Raw genomic sequence first — 23,028 nt, 5'->3', positions numbered from 1 at the left:
GCATTTCATGAAACCTCTCCACATCTGGATGGACTACATGGTCCGGGTGTGGAGTCCTTGGATCAGTAGGATCCAAGCAGCAGGTGGCATGGCTGTCTCACTGCTGGTAACAACTGGGTCCCTTCCTGGGAGCTTCCTCTCACACCTGGATCAGGGCAACAGTGAGGGTCCTGGCTTCAGTCCCAGTTCTGCCCTAGTCCTGCCCCAGTTGTGCATACCTCCCCAGACCACCACCTGTGGAAGTGGAACCGGAACGACGGCTAACTGGACTTCTTCCTCCATGACAGGATGTGGTCAAAAGGAACCAGGTCTTGGAGAGAAATAACTGAAAAACTAAAGAATGAACAAAGCAGCTTCAGCAGTTCAAGTTGGAGCTTTAAAGTGCGCGGACGCCGCCTCTGCTGTGCGCGCCCGTGCTGAGGATTAGACGGTGACGCGCAACGTCCGACACTCTTGTCCGTAATAGGAGATGTGGCTGTCGCTGCCCCCAACACACACGCACACAGGCACTCAGCCGGGGTTCTGGGCCGTGTTGCTCCTGTCCGGGACCACTTTCAACTCAGAAAACGGTTCTGCTCTCAGGTATGGAAGCACTTTAATCCTTGATTCGGGGCAGTTTGCTGGTTTAAACTGATTAAATGAGGCGCGTCTCACTGTTGGCGGTAACCAGGGACACCTGGCGTCGTTTTTGGTGCCCTGACTAGATGTTCTGGTGTAAGGCCTTTTTTAAGGACGTGTACCTGGGATATTCGGTCCATACTGGAACTGAGCTGCAGCGGTCCAGAGGCCCTGCATGGGAGACATCTGTAGTCCTGCCTATGTCACGTTTCCTTTTACTCCGAAACCACGCGGGTTGATGGGTTCTGTGCTACGTCTGTGCTTCTGGAGGTTATTATTGATCACGAGCAGTCATGGGCTGGAAACTGGGAGGAGATCAGCAGGTAGACGAGCAGACGCGCATGTTCGTTGGAGGAAAATATCACGTATCTGTATTTAAGCCTTCTTCGGCTGGACTTATGAATGTATGAATGAACTGCTATTTAGTAGCTGTGTCAGACTTTCTACCATGGATGGAAAGTTCAGCAAGATGTTGATGCTCCTGTGAGTTCATGTGTTCATGTTCTAGACTCCAGCAGCAGATGTGTCATCATCACAACAGCTGGGACGGTATTCATGTGTTCATGCTTTCATGTGTCCATGTTCTAGACTCCAGCAGCAGATGTGTCATCACCACAACAGCCGGGACGGTATTCATATGTTCATGCATTCATGTTTTTTCTCTTACATTTACGTTCTAGGCTCCAACAGCATGCACTGTTGGATTCATGCATTCATGGATTCATGTGCTTATGTGTTCACGCGCTGATGTTGTAGGATCTGTAGCTCAGCCGCTCCAGGGCTAGGGCCCCTCTAGGGCCAGGGTGGCTCTAGGACGGCTCCAGGGCCCCTCTAGGACCATGGTGGAACCAGGTCCAGGATCACTCCAGGGCCAGGGCGGCCCTCGGCTGTGCTCCCCGTCAGCAGCAAGTCGTCCCAGGTCTTCTCATGCTGACTTTTCCTATGCTTCTCTCCATCGTGCTGCTGCTCCAGCTGCTCTGCTGAGGACTGTTGATGTGGATGAAGAACGTCTCTCTGCAGTCATGTCGGGCTTCAGTCTGCTGCACCTTGTCTCCAGGAGCCAGCCTGGAGCTCTGAGGCCCTGCGGGCGTCCTTCAGGTCTCTGGCCCCGCCTGGAGTGTTGCTGCTGTGTCAGCATGACTTCTGCTGCTTTCTCCTTTAGATTCTTTGTGCGGTGACTGCAAAGAACACTTAACTCCAGTTTCTGTAAGCTGACAAGAAACTGACTCGGTTTGTTAAGAACACTTGGAGAAACTGTACAAGCCTCCTTGCTAACACTGCTCATTTTGAGTGAAACCAGTGTGACTGTGAACTTGTGAGTCTTTTGCACCCACATCTCTTCTTCCAGACACCACCAGTACTAGTACTACCAGTTTTATCTCAGTTAGATCAGCACTTGGAAACATGATGCCTTTGGGATAAATGGGTAATATAATAAGACCTCAGGTTTCATTTTGAAGTCAGACTTCAAAGATGTTATCCAAAATGGTTTCAGTGGTTCTGCTCCAGTGGAGAACTGGGTGTGTTTTACAGGAACAAATGGAAAACATGAATGGAAGATAATTAAACATTAAAATCCCAGTTTGTACAGCAGATTGAATGGAAATATCCAAAAAGAAGTGATTTATTCCACAACAGAAACGAGCAAGTGAAGCCTTACAGGTAGCAGTCATGACAGCAGTCAAACATCTTCTGGAGCCTCTCACCAGACCCACACCTCTCTTCATGGGCTTTTCTGCTCACTCCTCCCTGCACAGCTCTTGGAGGAACACTTGTACCAACTGGTTCAGGTCTCTGACTTGGGGTGTGGACTGACTGGACCACTTCGCAGTACCAGTCCCCTGGACCTATGCTGGAACACTTTGGCTCACGCCAGCTTCGACTCCCTGACTGATAGCAGGAGATTTTGCTCAAGAATGCGTTGATAGGCTTGCAGTTCCGGGTTCCCCTGATAATATGGAGTGGTCCAGGTCCAGGTCCAAAAGCTTCACTGTTGGGACCAGTTAATTCCATTTTGGACACATCTGTCCCAAGAGTGGACTTCCAGAAGTTCTCAGAAATGGGCAGCTTTGTTCTGCCAGAGGTTTCCCTCCAGCAACTCCCCCATGAACGTTATGGATCTTCAGTTCTCTCCTGACTGTAGACGTGTGCACATTTGTCCCAGACGCTTCTACGAGGGTGGTGTGTAGCTTGGCCTTAACCTGAGATCTTCTGGTGCCTCGGGGCTGATGGGTCTGATGACAGAGTCCCGTTGAAGATCATTCAAGAGATGATGAGTCTTACAGAGGGTGGACAGATGGAGCTGCAGTCTTGGGGGTTCCTTTGGACAGTCCTCCTCAGACTGATGGACTGTCACTACACTCTTCCTCATGTCCTCAAATCTCTCACTTGCTGTCATTGCTTGCTTGTTTGTTTTGAGGGCCATGCTGGTCCTGACTGGAGAAGGAGGAACTGGGCAAACACAATCAAATCCAATGACAAATATAAACTAACAACAAAAAGAAGTGCAAACATGAACAATAGTAGAATTATTATGTAGTAATAATAATAATGATGTTAATAGGGATAGAAGAATGACTTGGAACAACAAACAACAAAATGGGTAGATTGATGTACAGAAGGGATGGATGGATGAGGGAGAGATGGATGGATGAAGGATAGGTGGATGGATGAAGGAGGGATGAGCGGTGGATAGATGAAGGATGGATGTGGGATGGATGATGGATGAAGGATGGATGAATGAGGGAGAGGTGGATGATAAAGGATTGGTGGATGAAGGATGGATGAGGGATGGATGGATCTACTGCGGCTGCCTCTCTTCCTTCTCTGTTTTCTAACCCTGAGGACCTCTGGCTTCATGGGTCATAGATGACTATTTCAGCATGGTTCACCTGTATCTCTCACCTGTCACCTGTCTCACTCTACTACCAACTAATGCAGCCGAGGGTTCACTTCCTTTTGCACAGACACCAGTTCCAAGCCCCACTGAACAAGTTCCTTTATTCCTTTATCTATTATGTTTATAGATACGTGCTAGGTGGGTTGGGTGGGGGTTAGTAGACAGAATAGAAGACAGTGTCATGGTCCTGTGGGGACATTTGTTTTGGACCACCAACAGTTGGACACTTTACAGCTGGAGTTCTACTGGCCAATCATCTCGGTCTGGGACAATCCCCAACCGTAGAATTGGAACTGATTTGAACAAAGGAGGACCAGGATGTTGAAAGCCTTTCCACGTGCTGTGGACATCTTCACATAGGTTTCACATTTCTTCCCATAGTTTTACCAAAGAGGATGTCAGTCCTTCAAGTGGAAACACACTCACTTACACACACACACACACACACACAACTGTGTGTTGTGTCCAAACTAACTCTCTCTCCCTCTTATACAATTCAGTGTATTTTAGGACAGAAACCTTTTTAGGGTTTTCATGTCAGATGTTCTGATCGCCACTCTATATGGTGAGGTGTGAGATATTGCATGTGTGTGTGTTTAATGTTTTTGACACATTTTGTCCTCCATGCTCTACTCTGTAGGAGGTAGTGGGACGAAGAAGACACAGGTGAAGAACTTCTCTCAGGAGGAATTGAAGAAGCGCCTCACACCACTGCAGTACCGAGTTACACAGGAGAAAGGAACCGAGAGGTCAGGCAACCGGATCACCACCTCATGTCTGTTAAGGTTCTCATACATCTCCTGGTTTGTGCCACGTGAAAAGCTTGTTTATGGCGCATAGTTGGACCCAGAAGATTCCATCTGTGTGACTCATGGCCCAGGCTAGAACTGATCAGCTCAGACCCAACCAGTGATATTCCTTATGAGGTGGTGTCAGGCAGTCACCTACAAGGTTCCCTGAAGAACACCTAAAGAAGCAAGCCCAGGAGAGGTTGCCCCTTTTTTCACAACAAAATATCTGAAACTTCTTCAAGTAAACGCTGCTTTCAAGTGTAGCTTTTAGAGAACTAGCTATCATCATCTCCTCAAATGAGCCTCTTGGGCTTGTGAGCCTTGAGTCAAGATAATCCAAATAATGTGCTTCCACAGGGGAAAAAGTTGCAATTATTTGGAATTTGTAAATGAATTGGTGACTCTAACTGCTTGATCATGAGAACTTCTCCACACAGTGCATTCTCCGGGGAATTCACTCATCACAGAGATGAAGGCACCTATACCTGCGTTGTCTGTGGGGATCCTTTGTTCAGGTCAGGACCAGCATCAGGCCAAATCACATGAATCACATGAATGTTCCTCCAGAACACTGCAGAACTGAAGCAGCATTAGACAGGTGGGAACACCTGGGATGGCAAGATTGTGCTTAAGTCTTCCACCAGCTGCTTCCTCACCAAGTATCTTCCTTGCCAAGTATCTTCATGGCCAAAGACCATGAAGATACTTTTTATATTTGAAGTAATTAAATTCAGTTTCAGCAGGGGTCATCCTTAGATGAGTAATGGCTGAAGAACTGAGGCGGTTCTTTTGCACAAATGACCGCTTCCCTTTAGCCTCTCACGTCTGCTCACATCTTCATCGTGTTTTTTGCTTCAGAGATGAAAATGAGGCTCAACAAATATGAAGTAAACATAACATGTTGGTCTTTGTTTTCATTTCCTTTCAGCTCAAATGCTAAATTTGACTCTGGATCAGGTAAGATGTGCTGACTGTGTGCACTCCAGATGTGATGTGTGTGTGTGTATCTGTCCAGATGTGCTGCCCGTGTGCAGAACGCCAACCCTAACCTTAACCAACCCTCACTCTAACCCTAAATCCTAACCCTGATATGATAGTGTCACACACAACCCTAATCCTAAACCTAACCCTGATCCTGACTCTAACCCTAAACCTGATACGACAGCTTCACACCCAACCCTAACCCCTAACCGTAACCCTGACACGACAGCATCACACACAACCCTAACCAAAACCCAAACTCCAACCCCTAATCCAAACCTAACCCTAACCATCCATCCATCCTCTACCGCTTATCCGGGGTCGGGTCGCGGGGGCAGCAGCCTAAGCAAAGAGGCCCAGACTTCCCTCTCCCCAGCTACTTCTTCCAGCTCGTTTGGGGGGATCCCCAGGTGTTCCCAGACCATTGGAGAGACTATGTCTCTCCAACGTGTCCTGGGTCTTCCCGGGGGCCTTCGAAGGAGGTCTTCGAAGTATTCCTTCCACCGATCCACAACATCCCGAGTTGAGGTCAGCAGCACACCATCGCCACTATACACAGTGTTGACAGTGCACTGCTTCCCCTTCCTCAGACGCCAGATGGTGGTCCAGAACCTTTTCGAAGCCATCCAGAAGTCGTTCTCCATGGCCTCACCGAACTCTTCCCAGGCCCGGGTCTTTGCCTCGGCAACCGCCGTAGCTGCACTCCGCTTGGCCTGCCGGTACCTATCTGCTGCCTCAGGAGTCCCACAGGCCAATAAGGCCCGATACGACTCCTTCTTCAGCCTGACGGCATCCCTCACTGCTGGTGTCCACCAGCTGGTTTGGGCATTGCCGCCACGACAGGCACCAACCACCTTGCGGCCACAGCACCAGTCAGCCGCCTCAACAATGGAGGCACGGAACATGGTCCACTCGGACTCAATGTCCCCCGCCTCCCCCGGGACATGGTCAAAGCTCTCCCGGAGGTGTGAGTTGAAGCTCCTTCTGACAGGAGACTCTGCCAGGCGTTCCCAGCTGACCCTCACAATATGTTTGGGTCTGCTGGGTCTGTCCGGCATCCTTCCCCACCATCGGAGCCAACTCACCACCAGGTGGTGATCAGTTGACAGCTCCGCCCCTCTCTTCACCCGAGTGTCCAGAACATGCGGCTGCAAATCCGATGACACAACCACAAAGTCGATCATCGATCTGTGGCCTAGGGTGTCCTGGTGCCAAGTGCACATGTGGACCCCTTTATGCCTGAACAAGGTGTTTGTTATTGACAATCTGAGACGAGCACAGAAGTCCAATAACAAAACACCACTCGGGTTCAGATCATGGGGGCCGTTCTTCCCAATCACACCTCTCCAGGTCACACTGTCGCTGCCATCGTGAGCATTGAAGTCACCCAGGAGGACGAGGGAGCCCCCAGAAGGAGCACTCTCCACGGGAAGGGGGTCCCATGTTGCCTCTTCGGGCTGTGCCTGGCCGGACTCCATGGGCAGAGGTCCGGCCACCAGGCGCTCGCCAACGTGCCCTAACCCTAACCCCTAAACCTAACTGTAACCCTATCCCCTAACCCTGACCCTAAAACTAAACTAAACCTAACCCCTAACCTTACCCTAACCTTAACCCAACCCTAACCGTAACCCTAACCCTGATTCGACAGCGTCACACCCAACACTAACCCTAACCATAACCCTAATTGTAAACCTAACCCTAACCCCTACCCCAAACCCTGACCCCTTAGCCCTAGCCCTAACCCTAACCATAACCATAACCTTAACCCTGATATGACAGCGTCACACCCAACCCTAACCCCTAACTGTAACCCAATAACAGAGACCAGGACCCGAGACAAACTACACTCAAACAATTAAAGGCATTATTCCGCGCTGCCAAGTTGACCTTCCCCAATGCAGACATCTACTGTATTTCCCATTCTTAACTATTTACTCCAGTTAACACAGACACAACAACACAACCTGAAACTAATCAACAATACCATGACAACATATTAAGCAATACTGTTTGAAATTCCACATGACACCTTCATCACAGAAAAAGACAACATCCATTGGAGCCTCACAACAGCAAAACTTACCTTTGACAACTGGTGTGCACAACTGAATCTATTACACCCCCCTAAAACAAAACCAGTCCCAAGTAAAGATCTGGACTGGGACTCGCCCTCAAACATCCTGAACCTCTTGACCCTCTTCACCCCAACCCCACAATCCGCAATCCAATCTTTATTCCTAACTCTAACCATAACTCCATTCCACTCCTAATCTTAACCCTAACCCAACCTCTTTCTCTAACCCTAACCTCAACCCTAAATCCACTCCTAACCCTAACCCTTCTTCCAACCCTACTGCTTCTTCCAACCCTAACCCTAGCCCTTCTCTCACCCCTAACCCTAGCCCTAACCCTAAGTCCACTCCTAACCCTAACCCTTCTTCCAACCCTACTGCTTCTTCCAACACTAACCCTTCTCCTACCCCTTACCCTCATGTTATTGCACAGCAGTTGATGTTCCATCTTTTACAAGTAATCTCTGGAGTATGAAAGATAACACAATTCTGCCGTATGTTTAGGCTGGCCATCTTTCTTTGACCTAATGAAGGAGGACTCCATCACCGAATCTGACGATTTCTCCGCCGGGATGCACAGACTGGAGGTTGCATGTAGCCGGGTAAACTATAACATTAAGATGCTTTATTCCTTCCTATAGTTACATTCACTGTGAGATTTATTCTCTGCTCCTCCTCATTTATTGCACCTATAATTCGGCTGGGGAACCAAAACCAACACTCTCAATACATCTTTCTCTCCTTTTCAATGATTCCATTTCATCAAATAAGACCCTGTGTTTATTGGGAAGCATTTGTGTTTACATCTGCACTCTTGCCCCTATATGACTCCATGTACAGTCATATAGTGTAACTGTTGTGTAGTTGTGTCCACTGAGTTAAAAGATGCTCACATTTTCCACTGTGTTTCAGTGTGGAGCTCATCTGGGCCACCTGTTTGATGATGGACCCAAGCCCACAGGAAGTCGCTACTGCATTAACTCAGCCTCGTTGTCTTTCCAGCCCAAGCAGGAGGTCACTGTGACCTCCTGTTCTGAAGCAGACAACCCAGGGGCTTCACTGGCTGATGACAAATCAGACCTCTGAAAAAAGGTCCCAAAAATCATTTCATTATGGCTGTTCCACATGCTCGCACTTAATATTCATACAAAACTTAGTATGTTATGTTAAAGTTATGTCTGAGCACGAAGCACGCTTGACCACCCAGAAAACACCTTTCATAATCCATATCATTCAATGTACAATCATGCTACACAGTTTCTTCATGCTTTGTCAGAAAAAATAAAACAATGATGTCAAAAAAACTCATATACTAATATCTTTTTTCTTCTCATTGTCATTATTTCTTCAAGAGAGTCTGTCCCATTATCACAGCTGCAGGGGAAACTCTGACAACCATGAGGACATTTCTGTGAGGATCCGTCTGCTCTGTGCTTTGTCCTGCCCCCCCACCGGTCATAACCCTCATGTGATTCACCTGTTCCAAAACAGTCCCTCCTCTCTGCGACCTGCATGCAGGACAGGGTCAACAGGACAACTGAAGCCATTGGAATGCAGAGCTGACACTGTGAGGGGCCTTCAATGATCCGCTGAGCTCATGTTTGTATCAGGTGTTCACAGAGTGTTGTCAGAGGTCTGAGAGGCAGTGCTCAGCTGGTAGTTTCTGTTCTGGAGGGTAATTAAATGAAACCAGCAGGAGACACAGAAGGTGAGAATGCTTCAATAAAGGGGCAGTAGAATGTCCAAGCGACGGTCCCGTCTACTCCAAAGGAATTGAGTTTCCTTGGAAGCTTCTGGTTTCCTTGGAGGCTTTCTTCTCCGTGCTAGAGAACTTCAGCAAGCTGTCAAAGGTGGTTTGTTCTCAACAGGTTTGCTGTGGAAAGCACTTAAGGAAATAATGAAAAAGCTCAATCCTCTTCATCCTCTACATTGCCACACAGAAAATAGCAACAATGAATTTACACAATTGAATTATGTCTGCAAGTGTAAGTAAAGCATTCCTGTAGACCAGAAGGAGCTCCTTTTAGATTGGAGATAAGCCACATAAAGGTACCTCAGCAGGTTTAGAAAAAGGGAAAGATCAGGATAATACACAAGGTAGAGGGTGAAGCTTTAGACTGCCATCACCTCAATGAAAGCAGGTCATGATGGACTTCATGGAGAATTATGTAGAAATGAGAAAAATTCACAAGAAAGCCCACAGGAAGTACTGTAAGTGCCATTGCTCAAGAATGTTGCTGGGAAAGTGAAGCGATAACAAGTACTGGCTAACAGTCAATTCCTCTGTGAAGAAGGGTGCACACATACGATGAAGATTTTCTTCTTCTATTTCTTTATTTTTGTTAGATCGTGTGTGATAACACATTTCTAGCATGGAGGACAAGCTTCTAGATGACATAACACACTGTGATCAAAACCGTTCAATGCCTCGATTTGTTTTATCTTCATGTCTTGGGTCTCTAACATTAAAAAAAAGCTCATAAGATTTAGATTTAGAAACTCTTAACTTGTGAGGCCCTTTTTAGATGGCAAGTTGATCAAGAAACTCCACCTTCAAGCTCAGATGTCTTTATATTGTCGGGAATACACAGAAAGGACCTGCCGCTGATCTTGATATACTTGCATTCGATGCCAAAAGAAGGTTTAATCATATTGAGAGGCACAGTGTTCAAAATCTTCCTTAAAGAAAAGTGTTTGGGGATTTTTGGGTTTGTTTCAAAACAACTTTTTACTTACCCCATCTTTGTAGACACAAACCCCCTAGAAAAAGCCAGAATTATTCTAGGGCAGGGGTCGGCAACCCAAAATGTTGGAAGAGTCATATTGGACCGAAAAAACAAGAAGCAAATCTGTCTGGAGCCGCAAAAAATTAAAAGCCTTATATAGGGCTTATAATGAAGGCAACACATGCTGTAAGTGTCTATATTAGCCTACTTTCCAAATGATCAGTAGGCTACAAATACATAATGAGCATTCATGATGAAATGTTTATTTTCCCTGCAGCGCATCCTGGAGAGAATGACGCACTACGTGGCCACTCTGCTGTACGATGGCGCTTTAAGTTTAACTTCCATTATAATGAGATGTTAAAATTAAATATTTATTATAAATCAAATCAATCTTTATTTATATAGCGTCTTATACAATCAAAATTGTTTCAAGGCGCTTTCCAGAAACCCAGGGCCTGACCCCAGACAAGCAACAGTGGCAAGGAAAAACTCCCCTTTAACAGGAAGAAACCTTGAGCAGGACCAGGCTCATGTAGGGGGAACCTCCTGCTGATGACCTGCTGGGTAAAGAGAGAGGAGAGGAGAAGGAGGGGGAAGAGGAGGGGAGGAGAGGCACAGAAACACACACAAAAATACACTATTATACACATTTATACAGTATTGGAAAACTTTAAGAATGTTTGTCACGTTTTTCCTCCTTCAGAAATTATATTAAAACAATTTTGGTTGCCGACCACTGTTCTCGGGGGTTTGTGTCTCCACAGAGTTTTTCAGATAGTTTAGATAGTTTCTTTTATCAAAACAATGAGTAAGACAAAACACATCAAAGAATATTGAGATTATATATTTACAAAGTAAAAAACATAAACTTGACAAAATAAATAATTAAAAGAAAATAGATAATTAAGTTGATATGCAAAAGAAATGTTAGTTTCAAGGTTTGAGGTTTCTTTATTCAGGGTTTCAGGGTTTATATCCCAAACACTGCACATTATTGTCACAATAATTACTTTTATACTTGAGAAATTCTGCATTACTGTGGAGAAGTCCCTGATTATTGAAGATATGGCTGATTAAAATAGGACACAATGTGATTAGAAGACAGAATGATGGCCAGAAGTGTATTTTCCACTGCCCTGAATATTGTACAATCATCAAAAGTATTGAGAGGTTAAAAGTTGCACAGTAATCTTCTGTCTCATCATTTGTGATGGATCAGACATTCCCATATTTGCCATTTATGGAAACTTGGCAAAACATGCTATCTAAAGTGGAAGTACAACACACCTTGTTGCCGCTTACAACCGAAGCTATATTTCTTGTGTTACTGTGCAAGTATTTCCATGCCATTAGAGGTTCCAGGCTCTGCTCTCAGAGATGGAGTCCCCTGTCCACTCTGACTTTATCTATAAATACACCGTTGAACGTGAAAGCTGCCACCTCACACACACACACACAGACACACACACACACACAGGTTGTCATTTCCTTGTCATGTGGGACCTTGCCTTTCTTGCACTACTTCATCTCGTCTATTCTTGCACTGTCTATTCTTGCACTGCCTCACAACGTTTTCATTGATTCCAGTTGATCCTAGGTTTCACTCTGTTCTTGATGAGGAAACGTGAAGTGTTTAAATTTAGAGGCTTTCATTTTTCTTGCAGTCTATCATGTTGGAGTCAGCGTTAATGTGCTGCTCTGTGTGGTTCATGGGGGATTTTTCTTTGGTGTTTAATATGGAACTGCTTGTGCCTAAACATTTGCTGCTGAACGCAGCTTAGCAACACTATATGAGCCAGAGCTGGCCTGAGGATCCAGCTGGGCAGGAGCAAACGTGTGCACGTTGGCTGGGAAGGTACTTTAAAAGCAGAAAACTGAACAACTACAGAGTAAAAGTCCTATGTAGTCCTAGGTTACTACGTATCGATTAGACCAGCAGTTTGGGCTGGAGTTTATGAAAAAAAAAAGATTTTCATTCAACTTTATATTAAGCAGAAGACTCACACTCATGCTATATACTGAGGGTTAGCATTGGTGGTGGTAGCGTACCATGTACTGATTATACCTACATCAGTTTGGTCTGGAACTCAGGGTAAATAACATTTTCTTAATCTCTCTTGAAATAAAGCAGAAGCTCTTTTTTTTTAAGTCAAGAGAGGATTCCTCAAAAAATCCACAGTAAAAGTCCTTCACAGTATTTGTGGTAGTGATCTACTCTATACAGATTACATCAGCAACTTTTGGTCCATTGCCCAAAAGATTTTAATATATCTTCAGTTATAGGAGTGAGCTCAGCGATCCTACCGTACTGCACAGACTATTTGCGCACTGAAATATGAAAAGCGGCTCATTTGAGGCTTTTCCAGGTCAAAAGTGACCAAGTGTCCGTGGCGCCATTTCAAATGACTAAAGAGTCCTGGACAAGGTGTCTTGGAAGGTCCACGGGACAAAAGTCTGATTCCTTTACCATCACCTTTTCCCAGATTGTCCTCAAAGTGGCAAACATTTCAGTCCGTCAACTGGGCGCTGGACGTTTCTTGACTGTGAAAAAGAAAATCAAGCACAGGTATCAGGGAGGGGCGGCACCAGGTGCCAGGTTTGGTCGGGATTGGCCCCTTAAAGAGCGCCAGCATATATAATGGCGGGAGCGGGGCCCGGCCTTTCCCTTCGGACGGTAAGATCGTGGCCTGACAGCGGACGTGGCGGCTCTCTGAAACGGACTCCCAGAGGACGTTACAGCAGGTAATCTACCAGCGCCACGGTAAGAGCTGGACCAGTACAGAATGGGATTTCAACAGCCAGCATGGATGCTGTGGTTTCATCATCGCATTCTTAAAATCAGGATTTGTTGGCTTTGTGTATTGTTTGGTTCCTCCATGTTTCTGTGGGTCTGAGAAGCAGAACTCTCCTCATGCTGAGAGAACAGCTCTTTACTTGAATCACTTCTTCAGAAATTAAGAAACACAAACAAAAGCTTAAAGGACTGCCAAATCACTCTAAAGGCATACATGCATTTATAGTTGCATACAATGGATATCAACATGTGTTACAGCTGCTCTTTGTCTACCTTTGTTTTGTTTTCCTTTTAAATTTTTTTCTTAAACAGTCATTTTTCCAGCAAGGAGATCAAAATGGTACAACTGTTTCCTTCCACTAATCTGGACGTTAGCCCTCTTTCTGAGGGATCATATGAAACCATGGAGAATGGATTAGTGCTGGTGGACAGCCCAAAGGTGGGCTCCTCTGAAACGATTATCCAGCCCCTCCATCTGGAAACCTCCACCATCTATCACGGCTATGACGCCTATATCGAAAATGGGCTCATCTGTCTCAAGCACAAAGTCAGAAACCTAGAGAAGAAAAAGGTAAGGAGATGAAGACATATGGTTGTAGAAGCAGAGCTGCAGCCAGTCACGAGTTGTCCTCCCACAGCTGAAACTAGAAGGCTACAAGAACAGGCTAAGGAGGGGTGAGACCCTGAACCCCGATCAGATGGTACGGCCTTGTAATGCCATGGAACTCGTGAAAATGTTCCTGATGTCTGTGCTTGTTCTCGTCTCATAAATGTCTTTTTGATTTTTCCAGGTGGCGGTGGAGAAGTATGAGGAGGTCCTGCATCATCTCCAGTTTGCTCAGGAGTTGTGCAAAACCCTTGATGGGTTGACCATGAATGTAAGCCTTTGACAGTAGCTTTTCACCTGGTTTCTAAACCTTTTGCCACCCTAATCAAAAGGAGCCAGACTGAGGTGCGTGTGTGTGCATCAAACACAAAATGCTTGTGGATCTATGACTGCAACCTTGGATTGAAGATGAGCAACACTTGGCATGGAAGCACCGCTGTCGTGTCCATATCGTCCTTGCATTAAGAGTATACCAGGGGTCGAAAATGAAAAAGGATGGTGTGAATATATATATATATTTTTTAAATATAATTTCTGTAGGAAGAAAAACATGACAAACATTCTTAAAGTTTTCCAATGCTGTAAAAATGTGTCTAATAAATATTTAATTTTAACATCTCATTACAATGTAAGTTAAACTTAAAGGACCATCGTACAGCAGAGTAGTCATGTGATGCGTCATTCTCTCCAGGATGCGCTGCAGGGAACATAAACATTTAATCATGAATACTCATTATGTATTTGTAGCCTACTGATAATTTTGAAAGTAGGCTAATATAGTTAATATAGACACCTGCAGCATGTGTTGCCTTTATAATAAGGCTTTATTTTTTTTGCGGCTCCAGACAGATTTTTTTGGTCCAAAATGGCTCAACATTTTGAGTTACCGACCCCTGGTCTATACGTACTCTAATGTTCTGGCCACTTCCACCTGCTAGAGGCAGCTTTTTGTGGTTAAACCGTAACTGTATCAACACCAAAGTGCTCGGGTCAAACCCCCAGAGGCCTTCTTTCATTGGTCATAAGGGAACTGTATTAAAAGCTAATGCGTTAAAATGAAATGAGCAGTAGGATTGAAATATAGGCTGCAGCATTTTTGTTTACTCTTCACCATTGATCAGATTAACTTCAGTTACAAACACAAGTGGTTGGGTTGGAAGTGCAGTGCAGTTCCAGGAGGAGGAGCCAGTCTGTGTGCTGAAGTTCTTTGATTATGGTTCACCTTTCTGAGATGATTGGTGTTTTTCTGCACAGTTTAAAGGTTCGGTTTATCCTTCTGCTGCAGTTACTCAGAGCCCAGAAGAAGGCAGCAAAGAAGGAACAGCTGGCAAAAGTGGAGCTGGAGAGGAAGCATCTAAGCCTCGTGCTCCAGGTTCAGCACCTTCTTCAAGGTCTGCGGCAGGAGCATGTGAAGAGAGACCTACTGGCTGGAAACAACCAGGCACCTCAACTTTCAGCTGAAAAGCTCCACAACCTAAATCAACTGGCCAAATTGTTGGGAGTCGAGCGGGATCCCAGACTAAGGTGAGTGCCACTCTAGCGGTTGGTGCTTGCCTGCCCTGCAGATGAGCTGGTGGGCCCTGCAAGCTCTTGTCAAGTGGAGATTACGCATATCGTCCACTTGCTGACGGTTTGCTATATAGGTTTGGACAGAGAACCACGATGGGGGGGTGGGGGGTGAAAATGGAAACAACTGCTTCTCTTGGGTTATTGCTGACTGGGAAGTTTCAGTAGTGCACTTTATTAACTCTTGGTGTGCAAGGACAGAAAGGACTTGGCCAGCCTTGTGCCCATCCCTGTCCTCCCTAATGTCGTGTTTTAAAGGTGCTCCCTGAAAACTGGCAAAATGGACTTGCATGAATGGAAAGGGCCTCAGGGTCAGAGTAATGATGGGTTTAACAAGTCACCAGTACTACTGATTTACAGTGATTACCTCTCAACCTTCATTTCTTACAGCTCTGGGGTTGAGATGACTTGTTTGGGGTGCCGGAACTGTCAGAATTTTTAGGTGGTGAAGTTTGTCACTATTGACAAGCCTGAAATATTTTTGTATAAAATTCACCTTGTAACTTTCAGTGTTTCCCACAGGATAAGTTGGTTAGCTTGTTGGCTAACAATACTGGGTAAATGTCTATGAACATGTTTCTTTCAGCTACCTTAATAGACACATGTTTATGGAACACAGGTTAAACCAGAGGAGTCTTGGAAACACTGAAATTAGATGCTGCCTTGGAAAAAAGGTTGAAGATACTTTTAAAGTTGTTTAACGCATTTGTGGTCATTGATTATTGGTAACATGAAGAAAAACTGATTGCTCAGGTTTCTCATCTAAATTCTGTTTTTGGCACATTGAATTTTGAGCAGTTTGCTTCTTGTACTTGAAACTCTGCCTGGTGTACTTAAGCTAGTTTTTCTACATCTCAAGTCCAAACTGCATCTTTCAGCTGTTCATATAATGAATTGGACACATGAGAGTCTTTATTGTGATGGAATCTTTTGATAGAAAAAGTTCTGAAATCCTAAAACCACACAATGGAAATGGTTTAGTTCCTAAAGTGCAACTGGTCAAGTCCTCATTTGTTAGGATTACAGTGTTTGCATAGCCTGTCAAACCAACACCCTGTCTTCATGATTTAGTCTAAAGGAGCAGATGGAAGAAGCAGCTCTGGCCTATTCTGACCTGCTCGAGGGCAAAGACAAACCAGTGGTTGGGTCAACATGTAAGTATTGCTGCCTTACCACAATATATTCTAATAAGGTGAAATTTAAATTAAGCTGAAATGTTTTGTGTGAAATGGCATGTCAACAGGAGGAACTCCCTGGTTTTATCATGAGTATGCCCTGATAATTCAGGGAGTGAATACACATCTGCATTGGTAGACCCCTTCCTTACTGCTGCTGGGCTCATCTACTCATTATGATTACTTCATTGAGTGGCCCATCAAATGTAGTTGCCACAACTCTGCATGTTTCAGGACGGGCAACGTTTCTTCTGGTCTCCTCTGTTTGGTTCCCAATGTTCTGTTGCTCAGTATTGACTAGTGCATTGGGTTTCCTGCCTCCTGAAGGTATCTGCAGTGGCTCCACCCAAGATGATTCCAACAGTTAGTCCCCACCCTCTATTTTAGAATGGCTTTCCTCCTCTGTGCCTACGGACACATTTTTCCCCAAAGTAGCACAATTTCCACAGCACCCTGTAGGTCAATGGCACCGGTGGAGATTGTTGAGGCAGGGCCTAGGCCTGTCTGGGTTTTGAGTCATGGAATCAATTACTCTTGTAGGTCATGCCAGATGCCCCTGGACCCCGGTCCTTTACATTTATTCAGGCTTGGGAGTGGCCCAAGGAGGGTACTAGCTTGCACCCACTAAAGGCAACATTAATTCATTGTATCTAATTACATGAATTAATGTTTGTATAAGCTACTGATGTGCTGGCTTTTATATAAAATGTATTTTTAACACTGCAGCCAAAAGGACTGTTCTACATCTCTCCTTGGTGAATGTGGATTTTTAACAATTCATGTTGTTTCAGTTAAGTCTCTGAAAGAGGAGCTTATGGGCTTGCTAAACTTCAAGTATTTCAACTGTCTTTCACCTCCATTTACCAAGTATCTGGATTTGTTGAGCTCCACCTGCCACAGAAGTAAGATGATGCATTCATGTACAAATTTTACTCTTAATAAAATCAGTGAAATGAGTTTATTTTGGTGAAATGAAGATGTATTCTTTTAACAGCCCCTTCAAAAGACATTTCCAAGAAGGTAAGTTGTCTTTGAGCTCTGTTTCAGAGCAGCCCTCTGCCTGGCCCACTGTTACTTACAGATGCCAGCAGACTGAAAGAAAAGTGTCTCCCACTAAGAACTGGACGCTGAATGTTCTGGAAACGACAGAGCAAGAGCCGCCTGACTGCTGGGATATGAAGCTTTCAAATGGATCCACCTCGCATAATGCTACAGTATCCAAAACATGGAGAGGGGCCGCAACTTTAGTTCCTAGAGGCAATTCCAAGAAACAACCGGCGCCCTTCAAACATGCAAGTGATTTTCCTCTGACTGTATTGCACGCAGTACGCGTTCAGCATATTAAGACTCATAATCTGGGTTATAGTGAGTCTGGAGGGAAACTGAACTGGGTCAGTTTTAGTCCCATGACAGCCTTAATAGAGGAGCATCTCAATATCTTCAGTATTGAGATGCTCCACTACCAAAGAGTCATTCGGTAATTCAAACCGGGGTGAAACAATTCCTTGACTAATTTGAGTACCAGAATTACAAATGAATGAGGAATTTTCTCTGCCTTGAGTAATTGTTTATTGAAACTTGAAGATCAAAGGACATTATTTTGTCACCCCTGCAAACGGAGGTGATTTGTGTTGCGTTTGTTTACCAGAGCTGCACCTGCTTGACAGGTCCCCTTTTTCACAAACTCGGAACTGTTTTATCCAATCACTTGATTAAAGGAATTATGAGCATACTAAAATAATCCATTGCTGCCACTGTAAATTCAAATTGTACTAGATCATACCATTTCAATTCATTCCACAGACTTGTATGCTTCAAATGTTTTTTTTTTCTTTGAGTTGTCATGATTAAAGCCAATTAATCAAACTTTGTCTTGAAACATAATCCTGGTAAATGTCATTTGGGGACCTGCTGTTGGACTCTAAATAGCTCAACATCTGCAAAGGTTGTGGAATCCAAGAAGTGTCATGGAGGAATGGATGGAAGGGAAAATGTTCTGCATAACCTGCAGAATATCCAGAAACCAAGATCCACTAGGACTGGACACCAGCCCAAGTCGGAGCTTCAGCAGACTCCAGGACCTGGATATAATTGTCACAACCTTGGCATCGACCGGCAATTAAGTCATGGGCCTGGGGACAAATGACAGATTGAGGTCTCAGCCTGGAGAAGGGAGAAGAGTTCAAGCTGCTGGAGCTCCATTCTGAAGGTTCCAGTCAGTGATAGTTTGGAGCCAGTGTTTCATCAGGTCATAGGTCAGCACAGTCTGTCAGGAGATTGTGGAGCGCTTTGTTTCCGATTGCAGAGCAGCGTCATAGAGACTCTGGTTTCACCCTCCAGCAGTAGACTTGAGGGCTTGGTTCCTGGCCACACTGCCAGCAGGATCCCTGAATTTGACTGGTGAGCTGGTCCAACCTGAACCCTTGAGAGCCCGTGGTGAAGAGGAAGATGAGGGAAAACGACAGGAGCTGAAGGTTCAGAGCAACCTGTACTTCCTGAACACTTGAGCAGGACCAGACATGGACCAGAGCTTCATTACTGTGGTCCATGTTAAAGGAGCCCTGACAGTCCTGAGAACGAGCTGATACTTCAACACTTGTGTCTAAAAGTGTTTGTCTCAAGTCGTTTAATTTTGTGAGACACGAAATCTGCTGCTTTCGTGAGCCACTTTCATTTTTGACTCAAAAGTACTTGAAATCGGCTTGAAATTCTACCTTGACGTTAATGAAATGTGCTCCTGTTTTAAGCTGATTAATTTTTAATTGCGCTTTTCCTTACAACACTTATTTTCTCCCACAGCAAAAACAGGCAGCCACAAGGGAGCAACGTGCCAGCCTGGTGCGCATGGAAGAATTGGAAATCTACCCCCATGTTACAGTTGCTTAACAGCGGCTGTGTTCCTGACAGGCACTTCAGTTGGCTGCACCCATGGTCTTCAACTCCACCACTGCTTTGCCGAAAGACCCCATCTTGAGGAAGCAACAGCTTGAGGATCTAATGACAGATATTCATGGAGCTTTCAGTTTTATGCAGGTGAAGTTTGAGATATTTGCATTTCACTGGTGCAATTCCTAAAAGGCTCAATCTCTTTCAGGACTCTCTTCTGGACAGTGAGCTCTCTTCCTCTAAAGGCCACCCGGAGCTGAGGAAGCCACCTTTTGTATCGCCTGCTGTTCTTGGTAACAAGGGCCAAGCATAACATGATTCAGCGCAGTGAACACTGGCACACACAACACATGTTCAGTAGATTTAGTTGGATTAATAATGGCTTGTAAATGCTAACGAGGTTGGTTCTTCTGTGGTGTTTTAAAATGCTGGTACAGCAAGTTGATTGCTAATGTTTCATATGCAAGACATCTTTTTTCCAGACTCAAAAACGTATTCTGATGCGATTCCCAAATTGGCCCATGTAAGCTGCTCTGTCACCTTTGAATTCAGTTTAATCACATTTTTGAACTCTGGGAAAAGTCCCTTTAATCTCTTCTCCCACTCAGTCCACTCCGCTCTCCTCTAGGATTGTGGATTTTGAATCCATAATCCATTCCAGAAACGGGGATCAGTGCCGACAGACCTGTGACTTGGAACGCGCTTCGAAGAGCCTCCATGTAAGAAGCCTCCTGCTTGACATCAAATCCAACACTTCTCCATCTCTTTGAAAATGTCAGTGTCTTGGTAGAAAAAGTTGCAGTTGGTTGAAAGAAAGCAAGCGCCTTCGCCACCACTCTACGACAAAGAGGAAATAATCTTTGTCAGCCTGGAGGACAAGAGCTGTGCTTTGGTAAATACCTTCTGGTTTAAACCCACCCCCCCAACCTTTGTCATTTTAGACTTTGCCCCATACTGTTCAAATAACCTTTATCCTACCAGACACCTGTGACTCCACTAGAGGAGCATCCCCCCTGTAGAAGGGACTCTTGCCCCCCACCCCAGGAACGGGTGTATGCTGCACCTGCCTCCCCAAGTATGGCATCTGTGCACCTCCAGAACACCAAAGGAGTAAGTCTTGGATGAGGTCTTGCTCTGGAGACCATGGAATTGATAGGTTCTCCGTCTTTTGGTAATGAGACGATCGCCATTTGGGCTTTTGGAACATATAAACGGAGCAAATAATTAAAATGATTTCATTGCTTAACCCCCCCCCCTGAAAATGTGGTATGTGATGGATAGATTAAAATGAGCAGCGAACTTGGATCGAGGCGCATTACGTCACTTTCCATTGGCAATGTCCACTTGAAGATGTACGCTTCAAAATTTTGTTTTGGACTATCAAATGTTGCATGTTTAAAATTAACAGTGCAAGCTCGGAGGAGCTCACCGGGCTGCTTAAGTTGAGCCGTTTCAACTTTTCCGTCCTCGGTTCACAAGCATCTGGTGTTGGGCAGCTCCTCCTGACCACCACGATGCCACAAATTAAAACAGTAAAGTGGCACTTTGCTGAATCTTGCTGTATTCTTCCAAAGAGGGAGGTTGTATTCTGTCTCAGAGCAGCTTTGACCCACTTCATGGTGCGCTATTTGATATCGCAGATTGTCCAGACTCGCATAATATTCAAAAAACCTGCGGTCAGGATTAGCTGACTCGGCTAAACCCATTAAACTGTGAAATGAAGCTTTTTCTAGCCAGTTTCCTCTGCACTACAATTGGTAAATAAAATGGCTTACTTCTTCAGAATGAGAACCGAAACAAGAGGGATTCTGTGGCATCTTCTGAGCCCAAGAACGCTGTTGGCACACAAACTCCACCAGAATTTGCTCAGTCAGGTTATGAATCTCATTATGGTAGGCAGATCCCCTCTTAGTATTTCTAAATAGGTGAGCATCATGTAAACAGCTGGGCTTCCTCTTAATTCATGCGTACAGGGTATTCAGATTGTACATTCAGCAGTGATGGACAGACTGTGCTGTCCCTGGGCCAGTCTGAGGGACACGGGAGTCAATCAGGCCAGCCGTGCGGAAGGGGGTCCTTGAGAGGTAGGGCGCTCGGCAGCACAGCTCCCATCTTCACAATCTCCAACATAAATGTGATCCTAACTGGGAACGCTAATCTGGTCACATTGCTGAAATGTTCTACTCATCACATCGCAATCTACTACCTCAGGAGGATTGTACGTCCCTCAGACCCCAGTTGTGGACTCCCTTCCTGTCTTCTATGCTACTAGAGTAAGTCATGTTTTTTTGCATTAGCTGGGAACTGTTACACTCAACTTCAGATTTTTCCCAGTTTTAGTTGGACTGGCACATTGCCAGTGGATTTTTGCTCTGTTAAAATGCTTGATTTGTCTTTTAGTAATTGACTTCTGGATCAATTTAAGTGATGGTGGCTCTGATTGGACTTAGTCCAAATAAAATGTTGGCATTTAGGATCACATTTTCTTGCTGTTCTTGTTCGCTGATGCTTTTATGGCGCCTCTTCTTTCCTCAGGACACTGGTTACCCAAATAGTTGTCGACGTGGCTCAAGGAGGAATAATTCATGCGGTAAGGCTCAAATGTACAGAACTGTGACCTGCAATAAGCAGCTAAGCTAGGTGATGATTTGACACGTCAATAACAAGTATTGCTAATTTTAAAATAGTTGTCATCTATCCAATATTCGATCCATTCACTAATGGACTTTATGGACTGAGCCCATGAGCTATTTTGGAGACTCTGGAGATTTAATGTATTTGCTATCATGGTGGTTTAGAACTTGTGCTTTTGATTCAGAAACTCTTAGCTGTATGAAACTAAATGTAAGCCTGAAATGTAACCAGAAGGCTCTTCTACAACACTTTGCTGCCGCAGTACAAAGTCATGTTTGTCTCTGCTCTTCAGCCACCTTGAGTGACTTGTCCCCAGTAAACAGTCCAGATCGAGAAGAAGCCTTCACAGTTGTGGACTCTGGCCATGAGGAGTCCCTGGCCTTCTCCACCTCAGAGGTTCCACTGACTCCCCATAACCACCAGCACACTGCCCTGCTTCCTCTGCATTTCTACCCACTGTCCCAGTCGGTGCGGGTGGCCTTCACTGCATCACGCACAGCCAACTTTGCACCAAGCAATCTGGACCAGCCTATTGTGTTTGACCAGCTGCACAGTAACCTGGGGGACATGTATGACTCCCACATTGGCCGCTTCACCTCCCCTGTCAATGGGACCTACGTCTTCATCTTCAATATTTTGAAGCTCGCAATCAATGTACCACTTTATATTAATCTCATGCGCAACGAAGAGGTAATTGTGTCGGCGTATGCTAACGATGGTGCCCCAGATCACGAGACGGCTAGCAACCATGCCATCCTGCCTCTTTTCCAAGGAGATCAAATGTGGCTCCGTCTGCATCGCGGTGCCATCTATGGAAGCACCTGGAAGTACAGCACTTTTTCAGGGTTCTTACTCTATCAGGATTAAAAGGACCTGACGGTGGTCCCCTTCTCACAGGGTTTATGGACTGATGCCTACAAAATGTGATTAGTTGTGAATCATTGACCTTTTTAAATCAAAGGCTTCAAGGTTGCAGGCACATGAGATGGTCATTTTTTTTCTCTAAGGAATTTGCCACCTGCCAGTTTGGATAAGTTCCTCTTGTGTGTTTGGTCTGTGTCCATAAATATTGAGAAAGGAAAGATTGTGTTGGTGGTGGGTGTGGTGACGATCACTTGATGCACATTTGTGGCACTGACCACTGGAGAGATCCTGTGTCCCTTCATGTGCTTAAATAAATGAGCATTCGAGTCTGTGTTGCTTTATTTTATCAGATTTTGAATTGTAGTTGCTCCACTGGACTCATTCAAATTGTGTTCTGTTTCCATGGTTTTTT

General features: G+C 45.0%; 2 protein-coding genes across 5 annotated transcripts; both read left to right on the top strand.

Annotated features, from left to right (window-relative positions):
- Window positions 1–431: 431 nt before the first annotated feature.
- On the top strand, window positions 432–8,667 carry msrb3 (methionine sulfoxide reductase B3). The gene is made up of 7 exons (XM_011613144.2): window positions 432–582; window positions 1,591–1,716; window positions 4,158–4,266; window positions 4,746–4,823; window positions 5,237–5,265; window positions 7,866–7,963; window positions 8,274–8,667. Exons 2-7 carry the CDS (start codon window positions 1,641–1,643, stop codon window positions 8,445–8,447), a joined length of 564 nt encoding a protein of 187 aa, XP_011611446.1. The 5' UTR covers window positions 432–582; window positions 1,591–1,640; the 3' UTR covers window positions 8,448–8,667.
- A 4,030-nt stretch (window positions 8,668–12,697) lies between these two features.
- On the top strand, window positions 12,698–22,947 carry caprin2 (caprin family member 2). 4 transcript variants are annotated; one of them, XM_011613147.2, is made up of 21 exons: window positions 12,698–12,832; window positions 13,197–13,455; window positions 13,523–13,585; window positions 13,676–13,762; window positions 14,777–15,015; window positions 16,129–16,211; window positions 17,024–17,134; window positions 17,227–17,252; window positions 17,351–17,524; window positions 19,032–19,070; window positions 19,140–19,265; window positions 19,327–19,411; window positions 19,601–19,641; window positions 19,727–19,837; window positions 19,909–20,010; window positions 20,100–20,228; window positions 20,902–21,010; window positions 21,092–21,202; window positions 21,330–21,391; window positions 21,654–21,708; window positions 22,045–22,947. In XM_011613147.2, the coding sequence occupies exons 1-21, from the start codon at window positions 12,729–12,731 to the stop codon at window positions 22,617–22,619; spliced, it is 2,691 nt and encodes an 896-aa protein (XP_011611449.2). In that variant the 5' UTR covers window positions 12,698–12,728; the 3' UTR covers window positions 22,620–22,947. The 4 variants fall into 4 exon arrangements, with proteins under 4 accessions (XP_011611449.2, XP_011611450.2, XP_011611447.2 ...); XM_011613148.2 differs by having other exon boundaries at window positions 19,586–19,641; window positions 20,902–20,992; XM_011613145.2 differs by having other exon boundaries at window positions 19,586–19,641.
- Window positions 22,948–23,028: the final 81 nt, after the last annotated feature.

This window comes from Takifugu rubripes, chromosome 18, assembly GCF_901000725.2.
Source record: "Takifugu rubripes chromosome 18, fTakRub1.2, whole genome shotgun sequence".
Lineage (NCBI taxonomy): Eukaryota > Metazoa > Chordata > Actinopteri > Tetraodontiformes > Tetraodontidae > Takifugu > Takifugu rubripes.
The sequence above is the reverse complement of the archived record's forward strand: the minus strand, read 5'-3'. Positions and strand labels throughout refer to the sequence as shown.